The sequence below is a fragment of the Pagrus major genome, chromosome 7 (genome assembly GCF_040436345.1).
Source record: "Pagrus major chromosome 7, Pma_NU_1.0".
Lineage (NCBI taxonomy): Eukaryota > Metazoa > Chordata > Actinopteri > Spariformes > Sparidae > Pagrus > Pagrus major.
Window position 1 is genome coordinate 24,225,910 of NC_133221.1, and position 17,093 is coordinate 24,243,002.

The window sequence follows — 17,093 nt, forward strand, 5'->3', positions numbered from 1 at the left end:
GAAAAAATGTTTTATGATGTGACACTGGGACTAAGGTTGGAAAATTACAACTTAATCAAGGTTACAGGACCTCGGTTGTCATGCTTCCAGTTATGAACAAGTGGTTAAAAATCATGGTCATACTTTCAAAACAAAAAGCAGTTGGATGTCTTGTTGAAATAGGAAATGAGCAGTGCTTTGCTTTCCCATTTTTAAGCCTGAGGTTTAACTCACTTTTTTTCCCCTCCCTAATGATTCCCTGACTACCTCCTTTGCTCCTGCCACAATTACCTCTGTCAAGGAGGTAATTGGTCTGTTGGTCATTAGGATTACGCAAAAAAACTACTGAACAGATTTCCACGAAACTTTTGATTGAGATTGGGTCTTGGCCCAGAACATTTTGTGGTGATGCAGGATTTTTTTCACTTTCTTCAACATTGCAAAATTGGGCATTTTCATTGATTACCCAGGGAATAAAGCATGGGTCTTGATGAAAAAAGCGTATTTAAGTGGCTGGCATCTCTGAGTGAGTACAATTTCATGCAGATCCCAGATCGGGTGAGCATAAATTATAGAAAAGCAGTTATGGGTGGTTTTTAATTCAGAGCGATGCAGGGCTATCGAGTTTGATATTGAATTAGGCTTGACTGAATTAAAGAGGACTGTTGGGTTTTGGCGGAAGTACGTGCTCTACTGTGTGCCATTCCACATACTAGTTAACATGAGTTGTTTTGGGGCACCTGTTCAAACGGCTGATGTTGTTTTTCTTGGAAGATCGTCTAAAAAAAAAATCTGTGATGGTACATTTGTCCCTGACGTGTTATGCAAATGTCCCACACTGTACATCCACTGGCTATTGCCTTGCACTTCAAGCTAGAACAGTGTTAACCTTATTTTCTATAGAGTGCAAGTAGAGTGGTCATGCTGCTCGGCTGTCTTTAAATTATATTCATAAAAGTCCACTGTTGGTAGTTATTTATGTATCTGTTTGACACCCTTGTAAAACTCAACTGTGAGGGCCAACTCTCAAATTAGTAGCTACATTCTTTTTGTTAACAGTCATAAGTCTTCAGAAGCAAATAGAGAGCATAAAAACTGTTTTGTATTCGACCTGCTGAGGGATGACAGTGTTAAAGGATCGTGGGTGGAGGAGCGGGTGGAGAGAGAAGGGCTTACAAGTGCCAAGGCAGTGTAATGGTCTGTTGTTGTCATTTGAGATGGCACATGTGTCTCTCCAGCGTAAAGTATATTCCTGAGCCCTGTTGTTACTAATCATAATAATAACAGCGAATCATTTGCTTTGTTTCTTTGCAGCTCTCACTGTCTCAGCTGGCAGCTACTTCACGCTACCCGACCATCAGCCACTCCAGCTCTGCGTTACCATGGCAACAGTCGTTTCCTTCCCTGCTCCATCCTTCCCCGTTGGCATCGGCCCACCAGCTGTCACATGTCGTAAGATTTCCACCCCCGTACGCTCACACACACACACACACACACACACACACACACACACACACACACACACACACACACACACACACACACACACACAGCATTGTGCTCACGCACGTACATGCTGAGCAAAATACACAAACATTAAGCAAAAGAGTCATAGATGCCTTTACACACAAAGTGCACATTCAAACACAGCAATGCACAACATGGTAAGCCTTTATACATCCCTAAGGAAATGCAGACAGTCACTCAATAGAGTTCAAAGACACACTCACATTTACAGCACTCTGCTCCCAGCCTCATACCCATGGAGACACACACATGCCAAACCTCTAAACTGAACTCCAGCCCTGCACACTCTTTGTCTTTGGAGCTATACTGGAGCTGCTGGAGGTGTCGGCGCTACTCTTTTTCATCTTTATAATCAAAAGAAACATTATTCTTTGACTTGGCTTTTCAAATCTTTCTACAAAGGCCACTTCAATTTTCTTAAGGTATCCAGTATCCTGCATAACCTTGTGTTTTGCCCTCTGGGAAAACAGGTTTAATCTGCTATGTCCAGGACCACTTTTAATAATGATTTACCCTTTTTTCACACATATCTGCTTTTTTTCTTTATCAACTCCAGTTTTGAAATGTAATTCATGCAGGTCAAGGCATTAGTATTTGAATGCACACCTTGGTGAAATACATAATATTGGTAAGTAGTTCTGAAAGTATTTCAAAACAAGAGACCATCTTGTTTTGGGATCACACCAGTCACAGCGCTCGTCAGCATGTTGACATTCAGACCCATAAGCACTACATTATTACATGAGTACTCAGCAGCGATGGAATGTAAGTAATTACATTTACTCAAGTGCTGTACTTAAGTACAATTTTGAGGTACTTTACTTGAGTATTTCTATTTTCAGCTACTATATTTGCACTCCACTTCATTTTGGAGGCAAATATTGAATTTTTTACTCCATTACATTTACTTAATTACTTTAGTTATTAGTTACTTTACAGATTACATGCTGCAATGATAAAAAACAATGATTCCAATGATCAGAAATATGCTGAATATCAGAGCTTGCACAGAATCTTTCCACAGACAAATATTAACGCTTAGGAAAATACTCAACTTCTGTGGTAGTCCCCACTAGAAAAGGTGTCTCCAGGACCAAATTTAGCCATGATGACACAGACAGACACACAAGGTAAAAACAGTATATATAGTGTATATATATATATATATATATATATATATATATATATATATATATATATATATATATATATATATATATACTATATATACACTGTTTATATGTATATATATATATATATATATATATATATATATATATATATATATATATATATATAATATACTATATATATACTGTTTTTACCTAGTGTACAGTATATATATAATATAGTGAACTTTGCTATGAACTACCAAACCACACTATAGCCATCCAAGGAGTCCAAGCCCAATGTGAACAGTCTTTAATAAATGATGTTCCAACCCAGCTCCATCATATTGAAAGTATGTAGATTTCAGTGAAATAGCGTACAGTTAATAATGATAAAAATACCTGACTGGCTGTATTTGCTAACAAGCTTTTTGAATCTGAATAAAAATCCTATCATTGCAGCCAGGGGATAGCAGGAACGAGGAAGTCAGCTACACTGTGCTGATTCAGAGCTAATAGCACTGAATAATTTCCTGAAATGACACGAGGATAACCTGTTACCCTCGGGTGTAGGTGTTTGCTGCCGGGAAACAGCAGGCAGAGTCATTTTTTGCCTTTGAAAGCCACCTAGTCTTTGCTAATTTAGTCCATGTTCACCCACAAAGATTGCATATATTTGGAAATCAGCCCACAGCAGAGTAGAAACAGTGCTAACATCTCACAGAATGGAGGAGAAAGCATAATGCTTTAATCCTGGGATTAACCCTGAATCTTTTTCTGCTTATCAAAGTCATTCTGCACCTTCTTATATGATATGTACTATGTAGTGATGGAGAAAAATCGTCACTTCAGGATTACATTTCGAGCTGTATAGGGATTTGTGAACTGACTAGTTCACATGCTAAAATGTGGGATAGTGCTGTAGACTTTCTCTCTCCAGTCCATTGCTCTTCTTCTCGCCATTCATGCAAAGTAGCTTTTCTGGAGTTAGGTTAGTGCTATAGTCAAACCTTAGTATGTAACAAATAGCTTTGGGAAATAGATAACATGCAACATGTCAATTACCTGTTTAGGTAAAACTAAATGTGCAGACTTGTGAACTGGAATCACGTGGATATTGGTCTAAGTACTCTCTGTCATCACGTCAAGTCTGCGAGGGCACTGAGCTGTGACAGGTATAATGTGCAGTAAAAGGAAGGGCTTAAGACGTTAGTCATTGCTGTGGATATGACAAATGCAGATATCTTGACCTTGTAATCCATCGCTGAGTACTTTCCTCAATGTTCCCAGGCCAGGTGGGATACATAATCCATCCATTGTGTTCTGGGTCTGCCCCAGGTGCTCCTCCCAGTTTAGCATGTCATGCTTGAAATTATCTTCATAGGAAGCGTCTTCATCAGACGCTCAAACAACTTCCAGATGTCTGCCTGTGTCCTTGAGGGTGAGCCCAGACACCCTGCAATGAAAACTCATTTTGGTTGTAATCTAATTCTTTTGGTCATTACCCACAGCTATTGATGAGCTTGAAATGTGGATTGACTAGAAAACCAAGAGCTTTGCCTACATTTGTAGCAGTTTCCCGAGAGAGCTGGAGACAGAGTCTGTGAAAGACAGCAGAGTGTGCTTGAGGCAACTTGCAGAACCCCTGCAGACCCAGGAGTGCAGGGATGGACATTTGGATTGAGCCTTTAACTACATCTATATGAATCTAGTCGTAGTAACAGTAACTGTAATTCAATCTTCATAGTTATTTCCAGTAGTTAAATATGTAATGCTGAACATACCATAAATCATTGTCTCATTTGTTGATTGGCCTGTCTATAATAACTTTTCTTCTTACCCATTTGTTATCACAGTAAATCACAGAACTTTGCTCATATTCTAACTAGACAGCAGTAGCATTAATGGGTTTCTCCCATATTTCATGCTGGAAATCCATATAGCTTAAGCCATGAATCATATTGCAGGAATAATCCAGGAAGTGTGGATCAGGCTTACTGGAGATAACAATATAATCAGGCACACAATATGGCTAAAAAAAGGCACAATTCAATTTGGTTTTGAAAGACTGACTAGGTCGTGCTGTGGAACTGTCAGAACAACTTATCTGTTTCATTTGTATCTGTAGCTGGTGGTCAAAAGTTTAAAACATCCTGTATTTTAGCATTTTTTGTATATTTCTAGCAATAGGCTCTCGTTATACTCTGAAAAAATGAGACTAGTACAAGTCAAATGTAAGTGGTTTGTAATTTTTTTCTTTTATTTTGTAGGATTAACCCATAGCGTAAAACATACCTATACTGCATAGCTGTTTTATTCTGATTCAGTATAACACATTAATGTTAATTTAGCTGATACTATTGGGGAATGAGTATGAAGAGGTTAATTTAAGGGGTCACTAGCTGAGTGTTGGGAACCACTGGTTTAGACAATGTGACGTAACTGCCGGCTAGTTTTAGGGCCCATATCTACCAGACAGACATCGAAGAACTTGTGGCGACAGAGGCTGACTGTACTAGCTGCACTAGAACACACCACAAAGACTACAGCCGACGGCCAACTAGCTTGTACGTTCTGCGCATGTGATAGAGGAAATAACTCTCCACACCACCAGGTAGCAGTAGTCTGTATCGGTCAATCAAAAAGGAAAACCGGAAACTCAGAAGTGCAGCTCTACAAATTGTTATAACTTTGACACCATTCTTGCTAATATAGCCACTTCTAATCAAGAATTTGTCATAGAAAAAAGTTGCAAATGGTACTGGCAAAGAGGCAGAGGTGAAATATAAGGTGAAACTGTGCTAAATGGGTGAAATAATTGACAGCGACAGGCTTAATGGGCTTTCTCTTTCTTTTTCCGTTTCGCTTCTTTTGCACTGATTCGGTTAACTGAACAGCCAATCAGGGTGATGTCGCTCACCGACTTGCTCCACCGCTGATTTCACTTGCTCAGTCACCCAAAAAGCCGCTGACTAGTGTTAACTATGCTGGATGAACTGCAACAACTAGCGACACAACACTCACCAATGGCACTGACATTGACCAACGGACCACTTTAAGTGCCTGGACCTGGATTATTTATGCAATTCTTTTTCTTTTGGTCAAGAGTCTTCCTCTCTTTTTATTTGTCAGCCTGGTTTGGTCATGGCCCTTAAAGTGAGCCTATACAGTATAACTTTTGTTGCCACAAATTTTGGCGTAATGCTAAACACTAAAACATCAACAAGCAGCACAAGTAGGGAAGAGTCCTGAAACACACTTACTCAGTAACTTTAGTTACAAAAGGGGGTTAATATTTAACTAAGGTTTGCCAACATCAGCTACCTAAACCTACTGGTCATACCAGAACGATGGGTGTGTTTTAATCCTTGTGAATACAACTTTTCATCAGTGACAAAATGACTGCAGTATTTCTTCTTTCATTAGTTACATAAACTCGCTTCAGGAGCCACCTCCTGATACTCTTTTATATATATATAATTTTTTTTCTATACCAAGGTGACAGTTGCTTGATTGCACTTGCTTGTTTTATACTCTGCGGCTGATACTGCACAATGCCCTGAAAAACCCTGTCATTTGCTGTTATTAGTTATCTGTTATGATACTGTAAGAGGGTTTCTGTGACATTCTCTTTGCATATTGAGTCATTAAACCAGCTTGCAGAATTTATTGTTTGGACCTCTATTTGTCCTTGTCCATATCCTGCAAAACACCTGCCTATAAGAAGCACTTACTCACATGTCATCATACACAGTATGCTTGATGGCAGCAGGTTCACATGCTGTATAAAGCCATTACTTTTAGCCTTTGGAACATGTGAAGGCTTCTCCACCATGCCTTGTCAGCGTCTAAGGTTATTATATCGCAGGCTGTTTGATCAGAGGAGAAACGTGGATGTGTATGTTGCTGCACGACTTTGGTTGATGTTATTACTAGCATGTTTAATGGAAAGCCCCATAATGCACAGCCATGCATGTCTTGTGGTAGGCCAATTGAACCATGTGCATGTATCAGACTCCAGAATAAAACACACTTGACTGGAAAATGACACCATTAGCACTCCTTCGCTAATTATCTGCGCTAATACCCCTCCAGCTGCGTGTCTGTCAATGACAATGAAGAGAGGATTAATGTTTGCCAAAAAAAATTCTTGAATGTGGAATTGAACCGCAGGCATTACAGTTTTTCTTTTCCTAAATAGCTGTTATTGTTAAGTAAAACGACTTAAAAATGGATGACAAGAACTGATGCTGTTAAACACTAGAATGTCAGTAACTGCATTGCAGATCAAATGCAAGACTGCCTCAAAATCAAAACATAATAAGTTGTTGGCATTTAACTAAAAAGTTAGGATGGCACTTTGTTAAATTAAAAGTTACCACGGTTGTGCTCATTCTCACGGCAGGAAGGGACATTAATGCACCACAAAAATACAGCATCTTCTCACAACAAAAAAGTAAACACTTTATGGGTCCTTGAAAGTTTCCTGAAAAGATTTATGTTATTTTGTACTAATTTTGGGAAAACAGGAATGTCCTTGAAAGCTCCTTTCACACCCTGAGTAAATATTAATTTGTTTTGAATTCATTATTGGAGCCTTTATTCTCCAGGTATTTTGAACTGTGTACTTCCGGTGACCTCCTGTGTTGTTTACACTAGCTATCAACCTGAATTCATTCACTGAAACTTTTCCTAATTCTACTAAATACTTCTGTCAAGGAAACTCTTTGGAAATGTTTTTATTTTCCAAAGATAAAGCTGTTGATGTTTTTCTTACTGTCAACAAATCTCATGACCAAAACCAACAATGAATTGATCCTGATAACAAGTACTGTGTGTCCAAAACCTCATTATTCCTCTTTGCCATAAAGCTTCACCAAAAGCTTTTTAAGACACAGAAGGGAGCCACATCAGGTGACAATTTCCTCCATTTCATTGACCATGGGCTCTGTAGTCCCACATTCACATACTCATGCACCAAAAATGTATAAATCCACAAAATAGCCCATGGTCAATTTCATTGACCATGGGCTCTGTAGTCCCACATTCACATACTCATGCACCAAAAATGTATAAATCCACAAAATAGCTGTTTTGGGAAATAACTGAGCCTTTTTTTTTTTTCTTCAGAAATTGAACGAGGTATGTCTGACCCACTTTTAAAGATTTGCATCTTCACTTGGAACTATAAGGCCACAGGCAGAGTAGGGAAATGGAAAAGTACTGACAGATGGACAAACACATTTTTAGCATTGGTCTTTTCATGTTATTCGCTAACAAACAATGTTGAATGAAATGGGCAACACTAACACATACATACAATGAGCTCCTACTGTATGTAAAAGTCTGGTTTGTATGTTAGGTAGAAATCGAGTGAGAGCAGATCACCTAAGTTGCTGATGCAATGAATCCAGTGTCAGACAGGTACTTGCATGTCTTATATTTGTTGTTCCTAAGGCTATACTATCTGAGCTGAATTATCTCTTTAAAGTCTATCCCACATATTCTGCCCTTCGATGGCTTGAGATATTGCATTGGCACACCTTACCACTTTCTCTTGGTGATGTATTGTCCCTGTGTCAAGTTTATTTATACAGCATTTTCAACAAACAGGTGTGTCACAGCGGTCTCTGTAGATAGCAAGGCACACAAAAGCAGATATAATCGAGAGTATTCAAACAGAAGCGATAAAAAAAAGTTCAACACAAAAGAAACACAAGAGTTACATCCAGGAGGAAATCTCAAAATCCAGCCCAACACACTGTTGGTGTGATTTTATAATTGGCAGGGCAGCTTGTAGGGAGTGATGGCTAAGACAAAGTCTCACTTTCTGCCTCAGACGTCTCCTGGTTTTCCACCCACCGAAATGAGAATAGGAGAGCGTAGTTTCTGAGATTCACACGTCATCCTGCTCATCTTTTACTAACATATCAATTTACAGGTGTTAAAAAAAAGAAAATTATGATCCAGAAAAGTTGCACCCTGCACTGAACAAGGTCAGTGGAAGTGCCTTGTAATTTACAGATGGGTACTCAGAATGAGTGCAAGCATTCACAAGGACTGAGTAAAAATAGAGGAGGGTAAGCTCCTTATGTATATGGCTGCTGTGTGTTGAAGATGTGTAATTCTACTGTAAGTGTGTGGCTGGAGCTACCGGAGTGTTTGGCCTTTTCCAGAATCTGTTTGTACAACTCTACCGTTCGCTTTCTCTCTTACAGCCAAGTTGCTGGGTGCAAAATAACAAAAATCATGATGAAAACAGATCAAAACATCTCATTTCTATATACTGTACAGCAGGAGGTGAGGGGGAAATCCTGCGCCTGATTTTAAATGGTTTCTATTGAATAAAGAAACCTTTTAGTTGGAGTGAAGCTTTTCAAATCTTAGGGGGTTAGGGTTAGGGTAAGGATTACTGGCTGATCTTTACCTGTATCTATATCATCCCACTTTGGTCCAGGCCTACTCAGGTGTCAGCAACATCGCCCACCTGGAAATGGACCTTCAGCGGGAAGGGGACGTGTCACCTTCAGCTCAAGATGAAGGAGAACAACTTCGGGAGCTGCCCTTCACCCCTGTCCATGCCCCTGTCATCACACTGGGGATGAATGTGCCTAGGTGAGCCACCTCTATTGACTGTTTCAGACATGGTGAATGATCTGCTTTAGAAAGTCACAGGTTCACTTAATCTGCCAAAAGCCTCTGTGGCAGTTTTTGTTGAAGCTGCCATGTATAAATGCCATCAGGCTTAACAGGACAATTGTATCTTAAAGTGAAATATCACTTGAATGTTTTAGAGTGTAAATGACTTACATACCTAAAGTAGATTGCCTCAGCTGGTAGCCGCAACGTATGCAACATAGCCAGAAACACACGTCTTGCTCAAGCAGAAGTCTTGACCTGAGTAGTTACAGTTGCCTCATCTAAAGTGTCAGATTTAATAGTCAGCAATGACTTTAGAAAAAATTCTTGCTGGCATTGCCCCTAGGTAAACTTCAAACTCCTTTCTCCAATTCTATCTCACGTTTCCTCTGTCGTCTTCCTGCAACAACTCACCTCTTGCAAGTTTTCAGAGCAAGACTTCTCCTTGATGCTACTTATGTTTCTGATTACAAAAAGATCATATTATTCAACAAGGTCTATCTCCGTAGGAATCCTTTCCGTAATGTTACACTTATAATAACAAGCAGCAGAAACAAGCACTGTAAGTGGATGTAACCTTGAGGGTCATAGTTGCCCCAAAGGATTACATTGCAGCCATTGTGGCCGTGTCGCAGCTCCCAGCTGAGGCAATCTACTGGACGGATTCCAAAACTTTTGGTAGGTATGAATCATTTACATATCAAAACATGTAAAATATAGGGCCCATGTTTAAAAAATACCAGAATTCCCTCCTAAGGTGGATCATTTGCATAAACTGGTCTTAAGTCCGGCAACTGGGACCGTTCTGCTCTTTGAAACCCAAATATAGAGATATAAAGGAATTTCCGCCTCATATATGTTGCTGTTGGCATCGACTTTGTAACATGAATTGCAATAAAGAGGCCAGCTGTAATCTGTAAAACGGTAAGCACTGGTCAATATAATAATGCTAATTATGCGCGGCTGTTAACTTACTTGAGTAGAATTGAATTGGTGGTCAGCACTTGGGTGTAAAAGGATATTCTAGTGTTTTCCAGATATATGAAACTAGGATGATTTAAGCATCCGTCCTTTTTCTTCACCATTTCTCAGAGTTCTATTTTCTGTAATTGGCACCTTGCTACAGTTTCTTGTTTGGCCAACCTCTCCATTGCAGCATAGGAGGGTGACATAAGTGCTATTTATGTTTGACAGGAGACATTATTGAATGAAAGCCCTTTTGAACGTCCTTTTAACATGCTACTGTTGTATCTGCCTTGGAGTCTCAGTGTGAACACTCGTATAGTCCTTCATTACCACAACGGTTCACTGTCTTGCTGTCTACGGAGTGATATCGATCGGCTCACTAATTGGCAGCATGTGTTCGCTGGGTAGCATAGCAGCGTTGTATAGGAGAACTCAGCTCAGAGCCAATTTAAAGAAATCGGTGTGTCAGCCTTTACATCCCAATTTGGCTAATGGCCTCAGCGTTGTTTGTTAGTGTGAAAATTCATTCTCAAACCCAGCTGTAAAGAAGATGTTTTGAAGGTGATTTAGAGTCACAGAACACAATAAAAATGAGCTCAGGGTTTACTTTACAGCAAATAATAGAGTTGGGAGAGGACATCATAATGGCTGTGGTAATGCAGCCAGGTCTGTTGAGGCGAGACACCAAAAGAGAGTGTACACCCAGCAAATAATGGGCAAAGTAACTCTGAAACAAGGCATTGCATTAGTGCAGAGAGTCTGTAAATAAGCAGCTGGCACCGAAACAGTTTCCCAATCCCAGAGTTTGGATCCAGACATGATGCTCTTCAGTTCAGTGGGCTGAAACATCTCTGCCTCTTCACTCGGAGCCAAAACATCTTTTTGACTGTTTTCGACGTGGAATGACCCACTTCTTTGAGAAGAACAATGAACTCTTAAGAAGTTTAATTTAAGTTGCCGTGCATATCTGATTGAGCCCCTTTTGAAATAAAAATGATGGCTTGCATATTAATCCACCGGGGCTAAATTAAGATAGAACTTTGAGCGAAGGGGAAGAGAGGGGGAAAGCATGAAATCGACAGAGCCGCAGAGGAAAACCCAGATCGACTGTCTTCTTCACTGTTGCTGCCTTAATTAGTTTGATCAAGGCTTCCTTCTTCCACAAAATGTGACGCTGTGGGCTCAACTGTTTACCAACCGGACAGCCTCACTGTTATGATAAGCCCAAACATTATTGTTAATTTCCCTGTGCTTGCACTTTAGCCAGCCATCTGTGCACTGTGTTTATCATACCCAGAGTGTTTGGTGTCAGCGTTGAAAGTATAAGTTATGAATGTTACCATAGTTGTGGAAAAACAGGTGGCCGCCATGATTAGAGATAACTGCCAATTATGCTTGAAACTCCTGAGGGAGTGCTTTGGCACCCGTTCTCTCTCTCCCCCGCAAGCGTTCTCGCCTCACCGCCGCCTGACGAATATTGCTGACATCCTCATGCTGTTTAATCACTGTTTCACTGCTTTTTTGTGAGGTCCAGCCAGGTGTTGAAATTCAGGTTCAGCTTAACAGGAGAGAGAAGTAAGTAAATTGAAGTTATCTCCCCAAAGATAAACATCTTGAGTCTAAATGGAAGCGATCCAAGATAAACTGAGCTGGGTCATTTACAACCACAAATCACCCAAGTGAGGCCAGTGCACCAGGGACTAAACACATTACCTCCTGCTGCTCATAAAGCATATGGAGTGGCATTCGCTGAAATCTTTTCAGCTCGGAGAATGATCGATGTGCGCTCATGATTCTTTAACCCCTCTCCTCTAGTTCCTGCTCAGTCAGCTCCAGGAGCTCAATGGCACACCTCTACTCCGCTGGCTTCCCTGACATTGTGGACTATAGCGGGCAGGTGGCGGAAGTCCTGGACCCCACAGAGCCTGTGCCCTTTGACCCCCAGCGCGAGGAGACTGACCAGCTACAGGGCAACCTGCTGGTGTTCCAGTTTCTGGCATTCAGCAGGTGAGGCCTGCCATGCTGGGTCACTAGTGGCTACAGTGTTACTATTAACTGACAGCAGCGGCGCATCCTTCACAATGTATTTGCTTTTGTCATAAAGATCACAATAGATAAGGCCTGTATGCTCTGTTAGATTACATGCTTGGTAAGTATTACTGTAAATATAATAATTTGTGTTTCCAGAAATGTCAGAAGTGTTGTTGTTGTTGCACTAGATGATTTGACAGCACTTCACTTGCATCTCACTGTACACTGAGCCACAGGCCATTTAATTGTGTACAGGAAAAGATCCATCCTTTATGCATCTTGGTTAAAGGCCAAGGAAAATGCCCTGCTTGCCTTAAGAATTCTCCTTCCTTTCTTTTTTTGTTGTATTGAACTGCAGCCAAAACTTCAATGCACTTAAGCCATTCAGGCATAAAGTCCTTCCAGTCATCCTCTATGCACATGCCAAGTACATACAGCACGCAGACATATGCTCACAAATTGCAGAAAAAACACATAAACACATTTCCCGACAGCATGGGAAGAATCGTGTCACTGTCAGCGGCCCATCACAAAAACCCTGGAGCCAGTGTCCCCTCTGTCAGGGGCTGACAGTGGAGGGGGGGCTGCTGAAGGATGGGTACAAAACACACCACTGTGTGTCCTTCTATCTTGTCATCAGCACTGTCAGCAGATTGATAAACCCAACTCACATCTGTCTTGTTTGTCATAGACTCACCACCATGCTGTCATGGCTACCAACCTCTGTAATTTCTTGCTGCTAAGAGACGCGACGCATAATGCCGTTCTCAGTGCTGGGTGTGAATAGACAGATTTGTTTTGTTGTCGATGGTGTGAATTAATATATGTAGATCAAAACGTTCTTCTGGCTCTTCCTGTGTGGTAATAAATGCCATTAACGTCATGCAGATTCACCTGAGGGTGCTTTAAACTTTACAGACAAGCAAATGACTTGAATTTATATTTGATAGTGCTCCCATCCAATCATGTCACATAGCTACAAATACAGTTTTCAACAAAAATATGGCACCTGCATGAATACTTTAGTTCTGAAGAGTTTCTGTTGGAAGGGCGACCGAGATCCCCAGAGCAACACATGTCTGGATAAGTAATGGATTAACACAGACAACAAGGATTTCTAACAAGGATTTCTTTTACATAAATATATTTTTTTTGTTTTTGTTTCTTTGAGTGAGTTCTGTCTTTGAAATGTCAAATCAAAATTTAACAGAACCCAAGGTTACATGTTCAAATTACATATTTTGACATCAGTCTTGTCAGGCAGTTTTGTCAGCCACTGTTATTGAAACATTTAAGTGTTTTTTTGTTTGTTTCAGTTAATGTCAGTCTCTGTTGCAGCCTCTAAAATCAAGCATATATAGAGTAGATTAACACAAAAGTATTGTGTTAACCTTTCTTCCTAAATTGCTGCCACAATAGGACTAAACCAAACTCAGCTTGTTAGTTGAACAAATGGGCAGCACTGTGACATCTTGCTGAAATTTGAACCTCTTACAGGAAAACTCTGGTTTGGGCAAATGGTGACATGGTGGAGTAAGGAACACGATCAGTCAGACGATCAGACAGGTTCAAAACAAACCCCAGGTTTGCCAAGAGCGAAATTTGAAGGCTAACAGACAAATTATTACCTACACAGACTGACATTACAATTTAAAGACTTACCTACTGGTTCCACTTTACCCTACCACAGTCGGGCATGCACACATTGGGAATAATACACCCATTCTTTCCATTTTCCCTTTTCACCCATTTTTCCCCACTGAGGCTGAACAACACAGCCAATAATTACATCTTCCCTACCTCCAGCTTTCCGTAGCACAGCATCGTTACTGTGTTTATTCCATACAGGCTGGCAATTAAATCACCTCCTTACTGCAGGAAGGAAGTTTGGTTGTAAAAACCTTGTTATATTGTAAGATTACAACAGCAAATATATAAAGCTTCCGGAGAGATAAAAACTAGATTATTATCAGTTGGACACAGTGAAACAAAACAGATTTTTTAATATCAGAGAGTTTGGTTTTGTGAAGGTATGATCTTATTTGATTATTCTGTTGTTTTTTTTTCAAGGTGACCTTAAGACATTCTGAAGTGCAGCCTGAAACACTTGAGCATATGTTGCATATCTCTGTATCTATGTCTCTGTGGCTTGCTGTGGAGTGGGTCAGGGGTTATCTCATTATTATGACAAACATGCATGGCGGGGGTTTAGGCAGCGGCAGCAGTAGCACTTAGCCAGGCGGGGAGCCCATGGATGGCAAAATAATTTCTACCTTTCACTGGGGTGCCATAATTATCAATATTGTCTGTTTACAGAATGAATATTAATGCCGGCTCTTCTGTGAAGATGATGCACGGCAGCATCTTTAACAGTGGAATATCTGAATGTGTGATTGACTGGGAGGTCACACACTGCTCTTATTAGATTCCACTTTGAAATCTCCAGCTCTGACGGGCCTGTTGGTGGTCGTGGGGGGCCTCCCAGCAAGTCCCTGCTTTTTTTCAATTGCTTCTTCTTTTCTGCTCATTATTCAATACCCGACGACTGATTGCTAATCTGTTTATCAGACGGAAACAGAAAGAAGCTCATCCTGAGACTCGCTCATTATTTAATGTGTTCGGCGCTAAATCGAGTGCTTGCAGGCTCACCGGGACTTTTTGTGGGCCGTCAGCAGTTTGAAGTGTGTGTTTAGGTCTGTATACGTGTGTGAAAAATCACACTCAGAGGGTGGTGTTTATGTGAAAAGGGATACACAACACCAGGAGGCTCTCTGAGTCACAAATTCTTTCTTTTTTTCATCATAGGAGTCCTCATAAACAAAAAATGAGTCCCTTTGTGTTTAGAGAATATAACCATATTAATACATTAACAGACAAGACTTCCTGTCTCCCACAGATCTAATATCTAATTTTTATGCTGCCTCTAGTTTTTATGAAGGAGGCGAGCTTTCTGCTTAGCATGAATCAAAGGTATAGTGCTGACTTTGTACCTGCTCAATCACCAGTCCAATTTATAGCCACTTTTAAGCTGTGATTTACCCCCTTAAGTTCTAATCCTCATTCTGATTATTGGGTTTTCACTTTTAAGTAGCTGTAAAGCTGAATTACCGGCTCTGGTAGGACGTGCAAGACATGCATATTTGATTTTCCTCTTTCCTGAAATTGTCTGAGCTGAATCATTAGCTGAAATGTGATTTACTCTCCCAGGTTGTTAATGACATTTTCCCCCATTAATTTTCAAATATGCATACCACTCTACTCCCCACATGGATTTTGGGAATAAAAATATCACAGTTAGTGTTTAATTGATAGTATCCAGGGTAGTAAATCAATCACTTGTGCATTTGTTTGCATGCTTATGCTTTCAAATATAACACTGTGAAATATGGTTGTTATTTTCTGAATATTTACAGAACTCCGTCTTTTGACAGAATCCCAACAGCGGGTGTCGGTCCCGATTGGCCCGACAACATCTACTTCACCTTCCAGTTCTATCGCTTTCCACCTGTCACATCGCAGCAGCTCAAACTGCTGACCAGTGACAAGGTTCAGCAGAAAGTTGGTGATCCACTTCCCTCTGTCCTGGCCTCTATCAACAAAGACGGCACTGTCAACACTGGTAAGGATCCTTCCCTGCAAAAAAAATAAAATAATGCTGCTCATTTTCTCAGTCACAAAAGTTTAGATACACTATAGGATTCTTATAGTAGAGTTACATAGACTTCTTCCCCCCCCCTCCTTCTTACAACCATTAGCTTCATTCATATTAGCATGGTATGACAAATATGTGCTGTTTGGTGTGTTCATGTCCATGTCAGAAGGCGGGGCAATGCATTTATCTTTACAAATCATATAACAAGCCCACATTAAGTCCCTGCCATTGATCACAAACAGTGTTTGTAACATTTATCCATTACAGCTTCTGGAGACATTATATTTTACTGCTGTCCAGGTTTACAATGTACAATCAGCGGCTACAAACTGCAAGCTCGTTCCATGATGCTCCACGATGTTCTCCGATGCCGAGACACTTCTCTTTCAATCAGTGGAGCGGGCGCTGATTGATGTCAAGTCTATTCATGTAGCAACTAATGAAATGGAAGAGATATTACAGCTTCTGACAGAGCGTGATATTGAACACACAAACAATCCCCCCCTCCCCTGCTCATTCCCTACGCCCACCCATATTCTCCATTTCCCAGACATATACACTCAGGTCTAACTCCGTCAATATTTCTCCATCTGTCTCTGCGTCTCTCTCAGTCTGTGTCATCATGTGCACTTCCACAAAGCCCTCCTGCATTCAGACAGATCCTTCCATATATTCTAAGCCTGCAAGCCTTTCCACCTGTTTACTTATAAACGCTCAACTACGAAAGCTTCCCTTTTTTATCTTTCTTTTGCAACTTCTTTTTTCGCTGAACCACCCAAAAAGTTAAATACTGTTTATGTCCTACTAAGAAACTACCCTTTCTGTAAAGACGTTAATACAGTTTGTCATAAAATTGCAACCTCAATTTCAATCTCATTACAAGCAGATATGAGGTTTATGAACATTTGGAAAAACATTTAAATGTGTGTTCTAATTGCTCACGAAATTACAAATTTCATCAATTAAATATCAAATCACAAGCACAGGCTCAACAGACATTTGCAGAAACTATTGTAGATTCTGCCTGGCTGATTTTATTGGAGTCATGCTAATTTTGTTTAAAAGTGCAATATGAAAGATTTTTTGTTTAAAACAATCAAGTAAATAACTAAAATATCAACTGAAGTTGAAGAAAAACCTGTTGACACTGCTTGCTGCCGGCATTCCTTGCTGGATCACACGTCCCAGGT

General features: G+C 40.3%; 1 protein-coding gene across 1 annotated transcript in view; it reads left to right on the plus strand.

The window, feature by feature from the left end:
* Positions 1-17,093, plus strand: part of nphp4 (nephronophthisis 4) — a 176,400-nt gene that overhangs the window by 115,441 nt on the left and 43,866 nt on the right. Inside the window, exons 12-15 of the mRNA XM_073470631.1 lie at positions 1,294-1,431; positions 9,073-9,230; positions 12,036-12,227; positions 15,683-15,870. Of these exons, the coding sequence (XP_073326732.1) occupies positions 1,294-1,431; positions 9,073-9,230; positions 12,036-12,227; positions 15,683-15,870 (676 nt within the window). The remainder of the gene's footprint in view (positions 1-1,293; positions 1,432-9,072; positions 9,231-12,035; positions 12,228-15,682; positions 15,871-17,093) is intronic.